Below are 19,044 nucleotides of genomic sequence, written 5' to 3' on the forward strand. Positions count from 1 at the left end.
AATATTCCAGCCACTTTTTATCTCAACCTTGGACTTATAAGTATTGTCCACTTATCACCACGAACAACTGGGGCAAATTGGAAATTTGCAAAAATAGGGTAATTCAATGTACTTGAGGAGTGTGATGAGTACATTAAGTCCAAGTATGGCCTCCATCTTTCTTGAAATTATTAATTTTTTTTTCAAAATTCATTTTTAACTACATATTTCAAGGGATCTACAACATTTCTCAACTTTTTGACCATACATTTCATCAATTTTTATCAAAATCTGATAGAAATCAAAACCAAACATGGACTAAAATATGATTCATTTCAATTCGTGTACATACTCATCAAGCTGTTGAGTTTGTCAATTACATAGTGCATTGTTACCTCTAGTAAAAAAATTTCAACAAATAAATTACTGTTTGTGATTTTTAAGTGGAAGAAACATTTAGTTAAACTTGCTTAATTAAGATCTCAAAAATCAAAAGGTTTATCACATTATCAGAACTTGCTGCAAACATGATTTTAAATCATGTGAATAACTATCTTAAGAATTACACTTAAGCTAATCTAGACCAAGTAGTATATTACAACCTCTCTTAGGGGCAAAGAGTTTGAATATTTATTCCAGTGATCTTGTTTTCATTCCCATTTTCTGGCTTCATGCTCAGTTTAGATGGGATAGCTCATGAATTTCCGATTTCCAAGTTTCGTGTTTTTGCCGCCATGGCCTAAGCCCCTGATTGGAGCTTCATCCTTCGTAGAGATAAGTACGCCAAGAGTCTGTAGCCAACAACCATGGCTGCCAACACAGCTACTTCCATGTGACCGTCATCTATTTTGATTCCATTGATAGAGTCACCTATGTGTTCATATTGTACTTTCAGAAGAAGTTTGTAGGTGTGATAGTTAAACGAGAGGTGGCGAAGCCATGATATGAATACTGGAACTTTCTGCACCACAAAACGCCCCAAATTGTTATGTCTGAGAAGTAAATATTTGCAGACTTAAGCTACCAACATAAAAAAAATTTAACTAAAAATTGCATGCTTACCTTGACAAAGTACCCTCCAGCCAACATGAAGGTCATTACTGTGACAGAGGCTAGAGTTGTTGCCCTTTTCAAATCCATTAGGGTAGCACCAATAGCTAGCCCAAGTCCCTGTTGTTTCACACAAATTCTTAATAAATCTTTGGGTGAGAATTCTTTATTTGCATCACTAGTTTGGTCTTGTAAAAGGAGAAAGGGGATACCTGAGCAGCTATAATACAGAGAAAAACTGTTAGCATGGTGAGGAAAAAGGAACCAGCGTCCGTTCTTAAGCCTGCCATGAAATATACAACTGCGAGAAATACAACTGGCAGTAGAAGGTCAAGTGGAAGGTCACTTGTGGTTCTTGCCACAAAATAGGCGCTTAATCTATACATGTCAGCTGCTCGTTCCTTGCTCAGCATGGCTCTTTCTTGGGGAAAAGTGAAGATTGCTGTGAAAACAGGAAAGAATCCCCAGAAAACAGCAATGAAGAACAGCAGCCCTGCCTGCAATGTAAATTTCTCAGTTTGTTATATCATTATCCGTCAGTGAAGACAGCAATACCAATAGCTCATACTCTGCTTTTTCTTCTTCTATAATTATTGAATCATTATCCCTTTAGTTATTTTTATAAACTATCCCATCTTGCCTCAAGGTTCCAGAGATTCTTGTTTCGTTGGACAACGTACAGTCCATTCTACGTACCGAATAGGCTATTATGGGTAACAAAGAAGAGAACCACAGATTTTAAAGATCAACTTATGCTGTTACAAGGATAGCTTTACCTGATCTTTAAGTTCGGTGGAGCTGTTACCACCAGATTGCCACCATAGCAATCCAAGAATAGTTGCGGTTGCTATAACTTGAGTAATTCTCAACCAGCTAAAATAATCATGTCTCCGTTCTCTGAGTCCTCTCCTGACTAATATGGAATACTGATCACACCAATTAGTTCCCCACTCTCTTTTCGCAGAACATAATTTGGACTTGATTTTCTCATCAATGGGTATAGGATCCATAAGTTTCTTCTTCTCACTTTCAGAAACTCTTGTCTCATAGGCCTCCACAAGATACTGCTTCGGTATAAAACATAATTAAGAGGGAGTTTTTAAGCATTCTCCCTTTTCGTTTTGAAAGGAAAGAAGCGGACTACTAATATAAGAAAGATACTTGTAATTCCATCCCAGAAATTATAATCTCACCTCATGCACCACTGCTGGAGCAGGCTTTCCGCCTTTCATCTCTGTTTCTGAATTCTCCATTTGCACTTTATCTTCCAATTCCGATGGGACGGAAATATCATTGACATTTCCGTTTGCAAGGTCAAGCATGAATTCTGCAGGGTTCATTGCAATGAGCGGAGTACATCCTATGGATGAAAAGTACACCATTGCTTCTGATGCCTGTCCAAAATAAAGCAAGCTTCCTTTTCCAAGAAGAATCAACTTGTTAAACTTGAGGAAGAGTCTGCTCGATGGCTGGTGGATTGTGGTGACCACTGTTTTTCCAGCCTGCCATAAGATTACTACAATGAGAGTCGAGGCATTTCTAGGCTATTTTCATGTGTATTCGACTTTTTTTTTTTTTTTTTGTTTTTTCGTTTTTTTTTTTTTTTTTGTTTTTTCGTTTTTTTTTTTTTTTTTGTTTTTTCGTTTTTTTTTTTTTTTTTGTTTTTTCGTTTTTTTTTTTTTTTTTGTTTTTTCGTTTTTTTTTTTTTTTTTGTTTTTTCGTTTTTTTTTTTTTTTTTACGTCTTCATGGTACTGATTCGAGTAAATTGGAAGAGAATTTCTGTTTTAAATGCATATACCTCAGCTATATCATGTAAAGTATCAATAATCCTCAAAGCAGTTGTAGAATCCAACCCGGAGGTTGGTTCATCGAGAAACAAGAGAGACGGGTTGATTATTATCTCATTTCCGATGCTTACACGCTTCCTCTCTCCACCTGAAACTCCCCGAACAAAGGAACCACCAATCATGGTGTCTTGGCACCTGTAATCATAGATCACCACTCACTTATGCTGGTTACGTCGAATTTTTTTGAATTTTAGTGGCAATTCATGAACACATAAAACAAGATCAAATTCTTCAACAGGTCATTGGATGTTTTATAACAGTCAAAATGAATGCAAAATCTAGAAATGTTTACCTCTCTAATCCTAGCTCGTATATAACATCCAAAGCTCTTTTCTTCTTTTCCTCTTTTGTCAATGTCCTTGGAAGACGTAAAAGAGCTGCATATGTTAATGTTTCTTTCACCGTTAGGTGAGGAAATAGAACGTCGTCTTGAGTCACGAACCCAATCCTGCCAGGCATTGCACGTCAAATATGTACATTGGACAGCATTTCTAATTTGTAGAACGATATATTATTTGGAAAAGTCTACATGTATATAATTATTGCATATAATGTTGTCCATAATGTGATGTGGCAATGATCCGGTCGTTAATGTGAAAGTGTGAGATTTGAATTAAAGGTTGGATCCAGTGCCACATATAATTATGGATACCATTATGTAGACAATTATGTACATGTAGCAATTTCCATATTATTTAGTCGTCTCAAGGAATGAGGTATGGTTTAGGGTGTTACCGGCTTTTTAGGAGCTTCGAGTAAGGTTGGTCATTATAAGTAACTGAACCACCTGGTGTGGGCTCTCTTACTCTCCCTCCAAGTAGACTCAGGAGGGTAGTCTTTCCACTTCCTGATGGTCCCATCAGTGCCAAAACTTCCCCTGGATCAACCGAACCAGTAATTCCATTCAGAATATCCTTTTCCACTGTGGATGTTACTCCTTTTAGAACCACCTTGTATGTCACACTGGTGAACTGAACAATTTAGAAGGAAAAACATTTAGAGTTGACAATATATTCATGTAGCATATCAGGTCGCATTAGATACAACTATTGTTTTATCTTTCATTTTCTAATCATACGTGTTCCATATCATATCTTGGTCTCGTAGACCATAGTTGAATTATATAATGTGGAGACCAAAATTTTGCCTTATTCAATGTTTTTTTGTTGGTTTAAGGAAAGTCTTGTACACAAATGCCATGTAAAATGAAATTATGTACAAGACTGAACCTGACATGATAACCATTTTAGCTTTGATGTCTAGAAAAACTCCATCATCCCCTGTCCAAATAGACTGTAATTAATCAATTTAGTCTCATGTATGGAACATGGATTTGAGACCAGGTTTATGCTTTCGTCATTGAATTAAGAAAGAAAGATATTTGTAGTGAATGAAGCTACATTACCTTGAGGTAGATTGGTATGGTAGGTTCAGTTTGAATTTTCTTCTTATGCATGCCAGCCTCAAGATCTTCAGCTGTAGTTATAATTTTTAGCATAATGTATTATACAATACACAAAATACAAATAAAAAAGAACTTTTGTAATCTTAGTGTAAGTTTTGCTTGAGATTAGCATAGATTCCGATTATGTGAAAGTAAGAATTTGAATCGAAATTCAAAACATTTCGGGGCACGACAATGCTTCCTTCATGTGACCGTCAATTACCAATTTTACTTGTGTGCCTTGTAGTTGTCTCACCGAAGATTATTTAATTAATTGAGGGTCCCATTTCTTATTCAACCAAAAAGAAAAAAAAAGTTCGATTGAGAAATGGAATCAGATATGAGCTTGTTTGGTGTAGATTTTAAGTCAATTAAAATTAATTTTTTTATCGTTATTTCACTATTTCAAAACCGTCATTTTTGAATTCTTCTCTCACGTGTAGGACCTACTTTAATTTCTAACGATAAAAAAATCAATTATCAAAATCACTACCAAACAAGCACTATATATCAAACGTAAACTTATGGTACGATTTTTTACTCTTGTGCCACCTAGTACGATAGGATTATGTTACTATTGGGATCCATATGTTACTATTGCCTTCAATACCATGGTCCATGGAGCCCATATGTTGTCTATTGGCGGTTATATATTAGCCAATTGTGGATAAGTAAAGCCTAGTGCTCATTTCTACAGAAAAAGGGACCAACTGTTACCTAATTTCCTTCAATCAACAATTATTGTGACCAAACATTGAGGACAAGTGTCCGTTACAAATTGTTACTTTCCCTCTAAATGGTTGGATTACTGCCACTTGTATTAGTTGACATGGTGATACGTCTGAGTGGGATGTTCTTCACATGGAACTCTACTTTTTTCCATGTGTATATGCTCCATTAATTGATCGTGGAACCCTTCATCATCAATCAAATACCAAGTAGCAAAAAGACACCACTCTCGAGTATTACTATGTATTATGCTTTTAAATCACGTTATCTAAATGTTTGCATAAAATTTCACCGTCCCTGATGTACAGGTTGATCTTTTCCCATTAAAAACTAGTTGCAGAATTTTTGTAAATGGGCAACTATGTGTTTGAAAAAACGACAACGATACAATCCGATACTGTATTGAAACACATCATCTAAACGTTGATATGGTTGACATAGTTTTTTCTAGTCTATAATTATAAGTTTCATGTGACCCGTCCCGTCAGGTTCATGAATGAATTAGCTAGGGCCTGAGGTTGGCAGTTAGATTGATGGATGAACGAATTAGAATCAATAAAAGTTTGCTTTTCTTGAATAGTATAGCCTCATATTTGAATTTTGTTTTGTAGAGCTAAAGAGGTGCTGCTGCTTACCCTCAGATCAGAACATGGCAATGAGTGAGGGTGGGGTGGGTTATTGCTTCTGATGACGTGAGATGACAGAAACACCCTCCTAATTATTAACTTCAGAAAATATGAATCAGTAAAGCTATGGGATGTTAGGTCTTTTGAGGCTGGAATTTAATGCATGTATTGACCAGATGGAAAGTTGATAAAGTTCTCGAAATTAAGGATTTATAATATAGAAAATAAGTAACTTAAAATTATTAAGTGAACTTACGAATTTCGTCATCACTAAATGGTCTCGAATCCGCGATATCATCTGGTGGCATGGTGAAGCCGGTGAAGGAGAAAGACAACCCTAAGCTGGCACTAGAAGCTCTGCTCAAGGCGGCGCCGCTACTGAGATCATCAAGATCCAATTTCATCTGAGCACTTCTCGACTTCCGAATGTGGGTGTTCCTGCCGATGCTTCGCCCTGGAGAGGCAGCCGCCAGCCGCCTGCTGGACTTCCTCGACAGGTTGGAACTGCTCTCCGGTCCTCCACCAAAGCCCGCCTCGCTCGATGACGACATCGGAGACTTCATCACAGCCAGTGCTGCAGCCATTGTCTCCACCAGCTGATCGGATTTTGTTCGTATTATACTAGTTGCCGAATTCTGTTTCTCCATCGTCGAAGTATTGGGAGGGAACACTATTATTAGCTCTTTACATCTTTAAAATGTAAAACTCATATTTATAAGGGAGAAGGGCATACTTAAATTACAAAATTACCCCTGAACTTTATTTTGAAAATAGCATAATGCAAAATTCTACAAAAAAAATACTTGACTGTAATAAACTCAAAGATTAGGTCCATGTTTGGTTCAATTACAAAAGTTGATTAAAATTTAAGCTAAAATTAATTAATTTTAACCATATATTTCACGACCTCACAACTTTTTAATTATATATTTCATCTACGTTTATCAATTTGATTTTTATCTAAACCAAACAAGACTAGAATAAATTTCATAATAACAAATTTTAATCATATCCAATTTTGAATTTGATGTATTGGCACATAGCTCCCTCACAATGTTACATGCAAAACATCCCTCACTAATTTTTGAAATCAATAATCGTGAAAGCTTCTGTTTAAATTTGTTCGGTGTACAATTCTTCGTACAATGAAATTTGTGATCGGAATTAAGCAAAAATTTCGAAACATCCTTATCACGATATACGTGTGTTAGGAAATTTCTCCATGTTTTGTGGAATTATATCAAGTCCCGTCGTCAATATTGTTAGGCCATGAGTCTCTATAATAAAACTTTTATTATTAATGATTTTTTAACTTTATTAGGTGGTTACAATGCAGCTAAGCTTATCTACAAGACATGGGACATGGGACATGGCAGATGGAGGAACAATTTGAGGCCATTGTTTGATCTTAGGTTACCTCTTGTCTAGGGCAGCAAGTTTGGAAATTTGCCATATCCAGTGTTTAGCTTACATTATTTTCTTTTCTTTTTTCTATTTTATTTCTAGATATGTATTTATATTCGGTCATCATGACGTGGTGATGATCACGTCGTCATTCACAATTTTTGGTTAGAGACGATTTTCATTTCCCTCAAACGTTTTTATTTATTTGTTTTGTAAAATTTGATAAAGATACGGAGTTCACCCCAGAAGATAGTAGTACGAAAGAAAGTGTGGAGAGGATTGAAGTTTCAGGAAAAGAGGCTAGCACTATTGAGGCTCGAGTATAAAAAGGAAATGAAGATTGTTCCGCTACACATGTAATACAATTAACTTTAGATTCACTCGTGGCATCCGGACTTTCAAGGGATTGGAAAAATGTTATATATGTATATTTAATACTATTAAATAATAAATGGATGACAAATTAGGATTTTTTTTAAGGAATATTTTTATTTATAAATAAATTACTTGCTACTAATTAATTAGAGTAATGCCATTAGCATCACTGATTTTAAAGTAACGATCTATGTGATGTTAGTATGAGATATAATTAAATAAATAACTTAATTCTATCGTTCATTGACTCTATCACTTAGAGTGATTTAGACTGGTATTGTAGCATCACTGAAGCTAAATAGCTTTATTCAGCCCTTGTTTGGTTAAAATAAAAATTTTATTAAATTTTGATAAAAGATGATGAAATGTTTGATGGAAACGTTCTGAGTTATATGAAATATTTGATTAAAATTAATTGCTGATTTTAATTTAAATTAATCAATTCGTAGCTCAATTAAGTAAGTATTAAAATTGATTACAGTTTATTGCAATCAATAAGGAGCGGAGAGAGGAGGTGGAGAGTTTGTTGATTTGGGTCCAACAGGGGCGGTGCCGCCCAAAGGCACGTGATAAGGACGGTGGTGGGACAGTGATCAGTGGTGGCGATCGGCGCTGGACACAACTCGATGACTCACCGCAGTCTCACCATACACGTGGTACCAATTGAATCTATTACTTGCTCTATTGCTTCCACGTGGATTTCAGTCCACAAAACCCTGATGATTAGACCACACTTAACCAAACAATTTTTAGCTTTTTTTGAAAGTTATATTCTGCTTTTTTTTCCAATTTCACGTGGACACTTTTTATCTTTTAGCAGCACATTGCAATTTTTCAATGTTCTATTGAAATGTTTAGTGCAAATAATTCAAAAAGCTCACGTCTCTATTCTTTAGTACATGTTTCGTTCTGATCTTTCATTACAAAAAATTAATTTTTTGACCGTTACTTCTTTAAATCGTCCGTTATTTTTTATTTCTTCTCTCACAAGTGAGTGAGACTCACTTTTCTTTCTAATTGTTAAAAAATTAATTTTCATAATCACTACCGAACAAGTCCTTAATCTTGTTAAGTTCGATTATATCCAATCTATCGTTTGATATCTGTTAAGAAAGTTTTCAAATACAACAAATTGCAGCTCAGAAATAAAGTGAAATACGACGTCGATGGAACTTTTAGCCTTTTTTCTGCTGTCTTCCTTGCAAGAAGTTTGAAAAAAATTTGATGAAACAAAAGATTTTTGGTTTTGTTAATATGTTTTTTTCGAAAAGTTTAGAGAAAAAGGTCTACTAAGTTGGTAGCATCTTGAAAAACAGCACCAAAATTACAACTTTTAGAGGTCACTATTTTGTAATACTTTTCCAAGCCTTTCCAAAATTAAACAAGTATTATATATTCGAGAGCTCGAGTTAACTAATGAAAACTTAAGAATTTAATCTCGATTCACAACATTCACGGGATGATGATATGATTAAGATTTTGAATTGAGATCTACTATTCAAAAATTGACTGTTCAATTTTCTGTCTACCAAACTCCAAGATTTTAGATCAAAAGGGTTCAACTCTGAGGCAAAGTGTCCTAGCTTGATTAGAAAAAACGAACCCTGCCTACACCATAGAAGATGTTGAAGACAAGATTTCAATGATATACACGTGGTCCTATTTAAAAACTTAAACTTTCTAATCAAGTCGTTCAACACAACAAAATGTCAAAATAGTTACTGTATCAATGTATATCATTGGAATGGACTCTCAAAAATGCGATCTTCCGAAGAATGAAGGCCTCAATTGAAGCAAAAATGCGAGAATTTTCAATTAAAACAAATCGAATCGTCAAAAGCCCAAGAATTTGTAGTCAGAACAAACAATAAGTTTTAGGGACTTGACTCAAAAATGAAAATTAAAATGGAGGAGAAAAGATTACAAATAGAATGTCAAATCTGTTACCAATTATTTTTGGGTCCCAACCAAAATGGAAATTATAGTCAGAACTGCTCTTCAAACAACAAAATTTTAATCAACGAAAAGTGTATCCTCTAACTGTAGTGATGGTGAATTTTCTACTTCTTGTTTGTTCATCTTTTGCTGCATCTTTTTCTCCTCAGCTTTAATTGTCAACTGGTCGATGGTTCCAGGGAGAGATGCCTTGATGGCATTCTTAAATTTGTCGAGCAATTTCACCCGATCTCTTGTTCCAGACACATGAGTGCAACCATCAGGGGGGAATAAAATAAAATAAAATAAAAAGTTTTATTAATATTACCCTGTTTGAACTTCCTTCGTTTTGTGAAGTGGAGATAGTCTTCTTGTTACTTAGCTTATAATAAGGAAGAAATAATTTTTAATTATTTATACACTAATATAATTATTAAGATAAACAAGACCCGACATGTATTTCATCTAAGGATGAGTTATAGAATTAATTTAATCCAGATATAATTTATGTAAAATCTTATATTAGATGGTTATTTCCATTTCTCGATGGGAGTAAAAAAGTATCATCTTAACGTGATAGAAGTCATCTTCACTCAGATACAAACAAATTCAAGTAGATGTACAAAACAAGTTACTTAGCTCGATCACGGCATTGAGCCCCATTTTTTCTAAATTAATCTGATTTTACTCCCGTAGCCACAAGGCACTCATTTACTCTATGTTGCACAAACAAACATCTGTGTCTAAGCATGATTTCAACAACCCAAAAATAAGAAATCTGAATCCATTTTTACAAATACAGTAAGGATTCAACCAAAATACGAAAAAAGAATCATACAAGGTGAGAAAGCTTAATGTTCCAAGACTGCCTGTACAATTGATTGAGAAATTACACATACTTTCTTATGTACATAGCAGCACTAACTAAAGTCGAGGACCTTGAGCGAAATTTTTGATAAGCCAATTTAATTTCGCATGAACGAGATTTTTCTGTTCGACCAACAAATGTGACCTATACGGACAACTGAGAGTAAGAGAACACTGCACAAAACCACCGAATTCCCAATCCCACAGCAACAAGGAATCCAGAGAAAAAATGTATACCCGAAGATAGTGTTACTAATCCAACTTAAGTGTTCAAACTATAGGATCCACAGGTTTATAAGATACGGAGTTCACAGTCGTACATTTGACAGACGTCTCCACTTCCCCACGCGAGGTCCCCGATCTAAGACCATTAGTAAGCCGGCATTGTTGGCTGGTATTCCGAACATGTATCTAAGCAATAAACAAAAATTTATTAGTAGAAGGAGAATATCTACAAATGGCTTCCAAGGAATCAACTTTCTATAACTACAGAAAAACACAACTTTTGCCCACTTTCTGAAGACCGGTTAGTATTTTTTATACATTATGCATTTAGCCCTCTTGGTTCATTTCTTCTTTCCTCTCACTACAAGAAACTGATATAACTCCAGACTTGCATATGGCCACAAAATTTCTAAATTAAGCCCTATTGACAACCACTAAAAAGAGTTTTTTTGACGAAAATGAGTTTTTGGAATAATGATTTTTTGGAGAATGTAGAACAGTGTGGTTAAAAAGTGTGAAAAAGTTTTGGATTTATATGCAAAATATTTTATTGTGAGAATGTATAGTTAAAAATGAGTTTGAGAAAAAAAGAGTGTTGTTTTAGTGGTTGTCAATGTTTCTTCATAATAAACCTACATCCATTGTTAGGAAAATCAAAACACATGTATACAAAGCTATGTTCGTTTTGTATCCGAATGTTTTGATTCTCTTGCTAATGGGGTTTATTAGTGTTTTGATCATTGATCTTTTATGTATGTTTATGGACATTGATTCGCCCGGGTATGCCCAGTGCACTTGTATTTGATTATGGACATTGTCTGGCCCAGATATGCCCGGTGTACTTGTACGTGGTACATTTTTTATCTATATATTTACATTTACCGATAAAAAAAAAAGAATAACATCCTTAATGTAGCCCCACACACATTGACGGGAGAAAAGAGTTGTGCGTATAAACAGCTAATATGTTCATGAGTAAGATTTGATGAAGATATTGTGAAAAGCTAGATGATGTTTACTTTTTCTTTTTCAGGTAATAACATTGGCAGATCTTTTATCAGAATTCAGAATCAAGTCCTAAAGAAGAACCGTAAAACAACTGTGTACTTGAATTGATTAAAAGACCAGTGGGCAGAAGCCACATGCATAAAATATGACCAAAATATAAACAGTTCAATTACATGGTAAAACGGAACAATGGACACTACGGTAATGAACCTGGTAAAATAGCATGAAGAAGTAGAGCAAACAATCTTTAAAGATACACAATTCAGCAACTAATCTGTTAGAAAGTCACTAAAGATATACTCACCTGCATTTGCGTGCTTTTCTTCTCCATAAAACAAAAGATGCAACCCACTGAACAAGAACATGAAACAAATAGTTAGCAGTTATTAAACAAACTGAATTTCGTGGTTAATTTGTTGATAGAAAAATGTAGCTAAACTCACAGAGGCGCTTTATACAACCTAACGGGCAAATAGCTTTTTTGATGTTGCGCCTTTCGAGATGAAGCCCTTTTTTTAGCCCCATTTTAAGGGAAAAAAATGTATTTTTAAATAGTGATTGATGGAGAATGTACGGTTAAAAATGAAGAAGAAGTTTTGGATTTACGTGTAATATTATTTTATTAAAGAATAATTGGTTGAAAATGAATTTTGAAAAAATAAATTTTGAGAAAAATGGGTCTCAAACAAGGGCGAAATTAGAAAATTGCAATATCACAAGAAAAGTCAAAAGAATCAAAGATGAATGCGTTGATAAGATATTAATCTGGAAGACTTCACTTTCAGTTCTATATTTAGACCAACTTCTAGGGGATTTTTTATGTCTGAACTAAGCAAAATCAAATAGTAAATAATGATTATGACACACTCTAAAACGAGTTCCAAAAGGATAAATCAGAATTAGATAGGTTAGAAACTGTTAAAAACCATGATAAAGCAAATTCAAACTATAAAATTATGATGGACCAAAGACAAAAAAGGGACCCAAGAGGAACATGAAAGAGAGAGTATAGGCCCAAGAAAAAGTCAATCATTGCCTCTCTTTTTCTGGCACCACCATCTCCCAAAGAAAGCGTACTTGCAAATAGACGCATGCACACAAAAAAGAAAGTTATTAAATGGCTCAATAGTGGCACTATTACTTAGAGTCTGTTTGAGAGTGAATTTGAGAATTGATTTTTTGACCGTTAGGTTTGAGAGTGATTTTGAGAATTGATTTTTTGATCGTTAAGAAAAAAATGGGGTCCACTTGTGAGAGAAGAAGTCAAATATAACGACTGGAAAAGTGAAATAACGGTCAAAAAATCAATTTTTTGAGGCAAAAAATCACTCCCAAACAAACTCTTAACAATGCATCAAAATTACATTGCCTGGTAGCTAAAAGAAATTACTGCCAATCAAGATATCCACAGGAAGCAGGAATCTATTCTGCATTCAGCCAAAAGTTTAGCTTTACAATCTATAGCCCCAGCACTTCACATCATAATCAAGAAGCAGAAGTCGCAACTTCCATAATAATATCAGAAGTGCGTATTTTTCACAACATACGCTTTAATAGAACTATTCAGATCTGAACCAATAAATTGAAATTGCTTATCAGAAGCCCAGATAATTATTAGCACCACTACAAAAGGTAACAGAAGCAGAGATACTAGAAATGCAGAGTGACAACAAACACATAAAAGGACAAAAAATTAACACCACGACCACCCAATTATGTCAATTTAGAAATAAATGTAGTACCCGCCATGAATTACCTTGATCATTGACGAAAATCTCCCGATTACTGATGGCTTCCGCTCAGGCATCCTTCTTGCTGGTGACATTTCTTTGCACAAATTCTGAGCAATCTCCTTCAACAACACCATCTGTCCTTTGTCAGTTCCAACAGAAACAATTGCCTGTCTCATTGATTCTCTGTCAGCTTCAAGAGCATGAAGCCTAGCGTACAGCTTCTGGACCTCCAGATCTCTGAGATCAGAATGATTTACCGACTCTCTTGGGGTCCTTAGAGAGTCATCGCCCATTCCAACAGAAGATTTAGGCTCTGTGACACCATTAAATGAAGCTCCCTGATGAATAGAATCGATTGTGTAAACTCTGTCGCTCACGTCATCTCCAACTTCTGATGCATTATTGACCCTCCTCAAATTAGAGTTCTCTTCCATCTGCGTGTATGCTGTCTTCTTAAAACTGCCACAAAACTTTGGAGAATCAGTGGAAAATTCTGCCCCGGTTTCTTTACCCTTCATAAAAAACGAATTTGAACTATCAGTTGAGAACTTCCTAAGATGCCGAGGCCGCCTTGGAGATTGACCAACTACCACCTTTTCAAACGCATTTTTAAATTCCCCTTCAGGCTGAATGGCCTTAGGAGTTCTCTCCAATTGATTGATCCGGTCCTCCAAATCCTTCAAGTGATCCCTCGACAGTGGAGTTTCACCAAATGCATATTTCTCCATGTCAGCAGGTTCATCTTTACCGTCTGGATATGTCTGGGGTTCATTCACATTGCACTTGAGAGGAGGATATATCTCGTAAGGAGGGAGTTCAGATTGCCCCTCGAGGTTTTCATTCATGGTATTGTTTTGGTTCATATCCTTCTCTCCTTCAGCCTCAGCCTCTGTGAGTCCATAACTCATCATCCTATGCTTATAGGCCCGCACCTCACAGGTTAAAGACTGAATGGTCTGCTCCCTCTTATACAACAAATTTTCCAATGCCAACATCTCCTGCTGATCATGTGCCATTTTCTCCTCCACATATCTCTTAAACTGCCTCGCCTCCATCTGAACCTCTGCCTTCTCTCTCTGCAACCTCAGTATCATTGACATGGCCTCATTGGCGGCCGAGGAGGATGCATTCCTCTCCTCCTCGAGCTCTAAAATGAGATCCTGAATGGTCTGCTGTTGGCTGCTGACTGTCTCACGCAATGCCGCACATTCATTTCCTATCTCCACACGGGCATTTTGTTGTAAAACCAGTCCTGGGATTGTGAACCGGCTTTCTTCCTCAAACTCATCATATTTTCGCTTTACAGGACGAAGATAGGTCCCGGAAAATGACCTGTTCATCATTGAACAGCTACACACACAATCACCACATTTTACCAGACTGGTTGACGGGGACGAAATCTCAGACTTCATAGCCAAAGAATGTTCAATCAAATCTCAAACACCTCAATTAAGATCCAATCCCAATAATCAATTTTCCCGCAACAAATTATAGAATTTTCTAACCAAACAAATCTCCAGACCTCCCTCAATGTATATTAATAAATTTCCCCCAGAATATGCGTAAATCTCCCCTTTTCCTCAACCCGGATAAATAGTCGATACATTCAGATCAATATATTTCCCCAACAGGCTTCCTATAAAAAAAAAGACTCAAATCCTTGCATACAAAAACACACACTCATAGAAACATATACACAATAAACATATAAGAGCGTGTGCATGTATATTTGGTTACCTTGAAGCTTGGAGGGGTGAAAACGCAGCAGAAAACCAGAGGTTAGTTTTTCGCGGGAAAATGTTTACTCGTCGCGGTGCTTTTCCGGCTGAAAAAATGCAATCTGAAGGGGAAATATAACAAAATGGAGATTGAGGAAAAGGAAAAAATTTATATATACGAATCAAAGTGGAGGGAGAGCTGGAGAGGGAATTTGAAACCCTAGATTTTTTGGATTTTGATCTTGTTTTTGTCGTTTTTATGGTTTTGTTTGATTTGCTTCGTGTTACGAGAAAATATGAGTGCTGACTTCTACAGAGAGAGAGGAGAGAGAAGAGAGGGAATCGTTTGTTAATTTTTAGAGAGAGAAGAGGAAGATGGGGGAAAATGTAGGGGTAAAATTGGAAAACAAGAAATTACCGTTTATTAGTCGGAGAATTCAACGGAAACCGCGTGGGGAAATGTGTGTTTTTCTCCGGGCAATAGCAAGAGAAAGAGTCGCAAAATGCAGGCTGCGACTGTGCCTCGGAAGATACTATTGTTAATTCCAAATATAGAAATTCGACGGTGTTTGATGGGAATTAAAATTAAATATTTAATAAAATTTTGAAAGAAATTTTTGAAATGTGTGATTAAAAGGTTGTAGGATTCATAAAAAATGTAATTAATATTGATTATTTTATTTTGACTCAAATTAAAATTTAATTAAAATCTGAGCCAAACAGAAGCAACCAATATGCAAATTAAGTAGGTAAATTTCGCTACGGGTTCCAACCTTTTCATTTGTGTCAATCGATATCCTCAAACTTTTAAAATTATGCACATGATGTCCAATCTGATGAAAACAATCTACTTAAGGACACATGTTAGGCAGGTGATACATGACTGATGGATATATTGCTCAAAAATAATTATTCATCTACTTTTATTACTATTTAGCTAAATTTTCCTTCTTTTATTTTTTATTTTTTTGTTTAATATGCGATAGGAAAGTCCTCAAAATGGAGGGATTTTTTATTTTTATTTTTTAAAATTTATATCTGCCAGTCATTTATTACATGCCTACTGCTTGCCCTTTTAACATTTAAGTAGATGACTTCTGTCCGTATACTGCAGGCACAACTTTAAAATGTTGGAATATGGGTTTGACCAAACAGAAGGTTAGGGACATGAATTGACACAAGTGAAAAGGTCGGGATCCTCTGAAAATTTATCCAACCAAGTTTTAATTTTTATGAATAAAAACAGAGTAATTATTTATCCCTTTTAAACTGTTTGTTTTTGCCAAGTGGATTATATTTGATTGATATAGAAATATCAAATTAAACTAGGACTGGACTAAAACTAGTAGATTTTGTAAAAACTTGATTCTACTGAAGTTCTAATCTGTTATGAGTATTAAAATCAAGATTCGATTCAAGAACTAAAAACCCAATTTAACCCGAACATTTATTACTATTATTTTTAAAACAATGAAGGGTGCAATGCATCATATCATTTTACGTTTTCTTCTTTTGAATTTCACCGCTATAAGTCAACTCGTATTCAATTCATTATGATGTAATTTATAAACTTAAGCATAAACAAATCCTTTAAATTTATACGTGTAATTTCCGATTAGTCAAATGCTTTAAGTTTTATTATTTTTAATTAATAAGACATTATTACTTGTGAAGAGTTTAAAGTGTAATATACAAAAGATTATTACAACTACAATGCGAAAAATGCAAACTCTCAAAGTGTAAAATTGAACCAAACGATTCAAAACTTCTTCAACACACTAGTGGAGTCTCCTATGATGTTAAGCTCAGATTTGTGCCGTATCGAATTATGTATCGTTGTCCATGGGAATGACACTGAATATACCGAGAAAAGATCCGTCGAAAGCCACCAAAAATTTCATCGAAGGTATGGAAAGCTCCCACTTGGTTACCTCTCAATGCTTTCTCTCTATTGTTACGCCAAGTCCAAAAATGAGAGAAATGAAGAAGTCTTGTAATTATAGAGTCAATTCATTTGAATTCAAAATTCAAATATAGTACTATGGTCAACTAGAAAGTGACAACACTAGTTGAATTTAATCTATAGTCTATATTATTTTATAACTAGCACAATCCACTTTACATTCTCAAGACCAATCAATTTGCATAAGGTAGAGAGTGTGATCCACCTTACAACTTGTGAGTTATATATTTTAAAAAATTATTAAATGGCCAATCTTTGTATACTTTGAAATTCTACCCCCAACCAACCAGTTCATACGCAAAATTATAATCCAGAGAGCTAAACATGGTCAATAAATAAAAAATTACAACCCTGGGCGCCATTGTTTCCCCCCATCCCAACCCTCGACATATGGCTTTTTCCGAAAAATAATATCCAATTCCATTTGTTTATATTTTTTTAAAACATTTATAAATTTACTTCTGTAATCATGGAAGCCATGCCTTTTTAAGATTCCTGCATTTTTTTTCTTTTGTTGTTTAATTAACTATAAAAACTATTTGGTTAATGGGACCAACCAACGCAAAGGAATGTTTGGATGTATTCAAATTGCTAATTTATTAATAAAATATAGTTTTCTTTAAAAAAAAAAAAAAAGTCTAAATTTGTTACAAGTTATTTAAAACTCATTTTTGAATAAATTTAATTTCAATAACACATTTTTTTCAATAAAATAATTTTGCAAGTGGCATATTACATTTTTCAAACTTTTTAACCACATAAAAAAAATGTCAAACAAACTATAAATCAAATCTTAAGATTTTTTTAATAAAAACAATAAGATTCCGTTTGATTGTAAGAATGGAATTTGGCGTGGAAAGAAAACGAATGTCAGGGAATTGAATTGCCTAAAATTTATTTTCCTGAGAATTGTCAATTAAATGAGCTAGATTGGTATAATTTTCCATCTAAAGAATGTTAAAATTTTGGATTTTTTGGTGTTCTTTTAGCTTTATTTTTTATGAAAATTGTCAATTAAAGGGATATAACTTTTTACAATAGTGGATAGAAATTGTTCCAATTGCCAAAAAATTAAAATAATAATAATAATAATAAAACATGGCTGGAAAACCAATTCCCATAGGTCTAGTAGGAATTGGTTTCCACTAAACCAAGGAAATTGCACATGTGTGGAGGGAGAGATGGAAATGGAATTGTCAATAATATTTTGCAATGAAACAAGCTAAAAAGGTGGAAAATGGAAAATATTTACCATGAAAAATTGGACAAATCAAACATGCCCTAAAGGATCTTACAAATGGGACATTTTTTATTTCTAGGAGTCGAAATTATTATAGTAAAAATTCAATTGTTGTGTAATCTCTATTTTTGTTCGAGTGTTTGCTTGATGATTTTAGTATATGAACATTATAATAAGAATTAAACTAAATGTACAAAATGATGTCCCCCTTTCATAATGCACGCAAGCCCTGTATGAATATAAAAATATTCAAATGTGGTCCCAGACCCAATTGTGAGTTGAAGGTAAAAGATTGAGTAAAAAAATTATGTTCATGTAATATTGTCCTTATAATAAAAATGAATATGATCTTATAAAGCCTGTGTGTCGTATAGGTTGGATTATTTAACTTTCTTGATAATTTTTGGTGGGGATGTGATTGTCAACCTTTTTTTTGCCACTGAAAAATGCTATTTAATTATTAAATAAGGTAGAGTGTCATACATGTTGATAGGGACTTGAAAAGTTATATGGAGTTGAGGGCAACATTATTATCTTGAGCTGTTTGCCTTTCAAAACTTTTAATATCCCACAATAATTTTTTAAAAGTTCATTGATGAATTTAATTAATTAATTTATTTTTAGAAGAAATAAAACTTCTCTTAAAGATTTTTTTTATTATTATTTTTGCAGTTTCAAGGCTGCCCTTGTGACGAAGAAACTTTCAAGATCGAAAGTACCTAATAAGATGTCAGTTTAAGATTAAGAATGATTAAAAATTTGTTTTGTTTAAGATTAAAAAAGTGAAAAACGAGAATGAAACGCTAGAGGAAGGGCTTGAACCTTCGACCTTGTGGTTAACAGCCACACGCTCTAACCAACTGAGCTACTCCAGCCGTTTTTTTTTTTTTTTTTTTTTAA

The 19,044-nt window shown here is 34.4% G+C and overlaps 2 protein-coding genes and 1 non-coding gene across 5 annotated transcripts; all 3 read right to left on the reverse strand.

Moving 5' to 3' along the window:
- Positions 1-434: 434 nt before the first annotated feature.
- LOC111399771 (ABC transporter G family member 22-like) lies at positions 435-6,350 on the reverse strand. Of its 2 annotated transcripts, XM_023027246.1 has the most exons (10): positions 5,933-6,350; positions 4,283-4,353; positions 3,613-3,848; positions 3,170-3,325; positions 2,829-3,012; positions 2,223-2,531; positions 1,806-2,093; positions 1,242-1,526; positions 1,042-1,149; positions 435-940 (listed from the first exon to the last, which is right to left on the reverse strand). In XM_023027246.1, the coding sequence occupies exons 1-10, from the start codon at positions 6,321-6,323 to the stop codon at positions 719-721; spliced, it is 2,250 nt and encodes a 749-aa protein (XP_022883014.1). In that variant the 5' UTR covers positions 6,324-6,350; the 3' UTR covers positions 435-718. The 2 variants fall into 2 exon arrangements, with proteins under 2 accessions (XP_022883014.1, XP_022883015.1); XM_023027247.1 differs by lacking the exon at positions 4,283-4,353 and having other exon boundaries at positions 5,933-6,101.
- Positions 6,351-10,130: 3,780 nt separating this feature from the next.
- On the reverse strand, positions 10,131-15,330 carry LOC111399772 (myosin-binding protein 7-like). 2 transcript variants are annotated; one of them, XM_023027249.1, is made up of 4 exons: positions 14,961-15,330; positions 13,247-14,573; positions 11,795-11,841; positions 10,131-10,668 (listed from the first exon to the last, which is right to left on the reverse strand). In XM_023027249.1, the coding sequence occupies exons 2-4, from the start codon at positions 14,564-14,566 to the stop codon at positions 10,566-10,568; spliced, it is 1,470 nt and encodes a 489-aa protein (XP_022883017.1). In that variant the 5' UTR covers positions 14,567-14,573; positions 14,961-15,330; the 3' UTR covers positions 10,131-10,565. The 2 variants fall into 2 exon arrangements, with proteins under 2 accessions (XP_022883017.1, XP_022883016.1); XM_023027248.1 differs by having other exon boundaries at positions 13,247-14,859; positions 14,961-15,303.
- A 3,615-nt stretch (positions 15,331-18,945) lies between these two features.
- TRNAN-GUU lies at positions 18,946-19,019 on the reverse strand. The gene has a single exon. It is a non-coding gene; the product is annotated as a tRNA-Asn (tRNA).
- Between the last annotated feature and the right edge of the window lie 25 nt (positions 19,020-19,044).

This window comes from Olea europaea, chromosome 9 (genome assembly GCF_002742605.1).
Source record: "Olea europaea var. sylvestris chromosome 9, O_europaea_v1, whole genome shotgun sequence".
Taxonomy (NCBI): Eukaryota; Viridiplantae; Streptophyta; class Magnoliopsida; order Lamiales; family Oleaceae; genus Olea; species Olea europaea.

Coding starts and splice junctions, on each gene's coding strand:
- LOC111399771 (XM_023027246.1), bottom strand. CDS start 6,323: ATGGAGAAACAGAATTCGGCAACTAGTATAATACGAACAAAATCCGAT. Junction 3,849..4,282: donor CCATACCAATCTACCTCAAG/GTAATGTAGCTT, acceptor TAAATTGTTCAG/TTCACCAGTGTGACATACAA. Junction 1,150..1,241: donor TCTGTATTATAGCTGCTCAG/GTATCCCCTTTC, acceptor GTGAAACAACAG/GGACTTGGGCTAGCTATTGG.
- LOC111399772 (XM_023027248.1), bottom strand. CDS start 14,635: ATGAAGTCTGAGATTTCGTCCCCGTCAACCAGTCTGGTAAAATGTGGT. Junction 11,842..13,246: donor GATTTTCGTCAATGATCAAG/GTAATTCATGGC, acceptor GTTCTTGTTCAG/TGGGTTGCATCTTTTGTTTT. Junction 10,669..11,794: donor AGAAAAGCACGCAAATGCAG/GTGAGTATATCT, acceptor TTTATTGCTTAG/ATACATGTTCGGAATACCAG.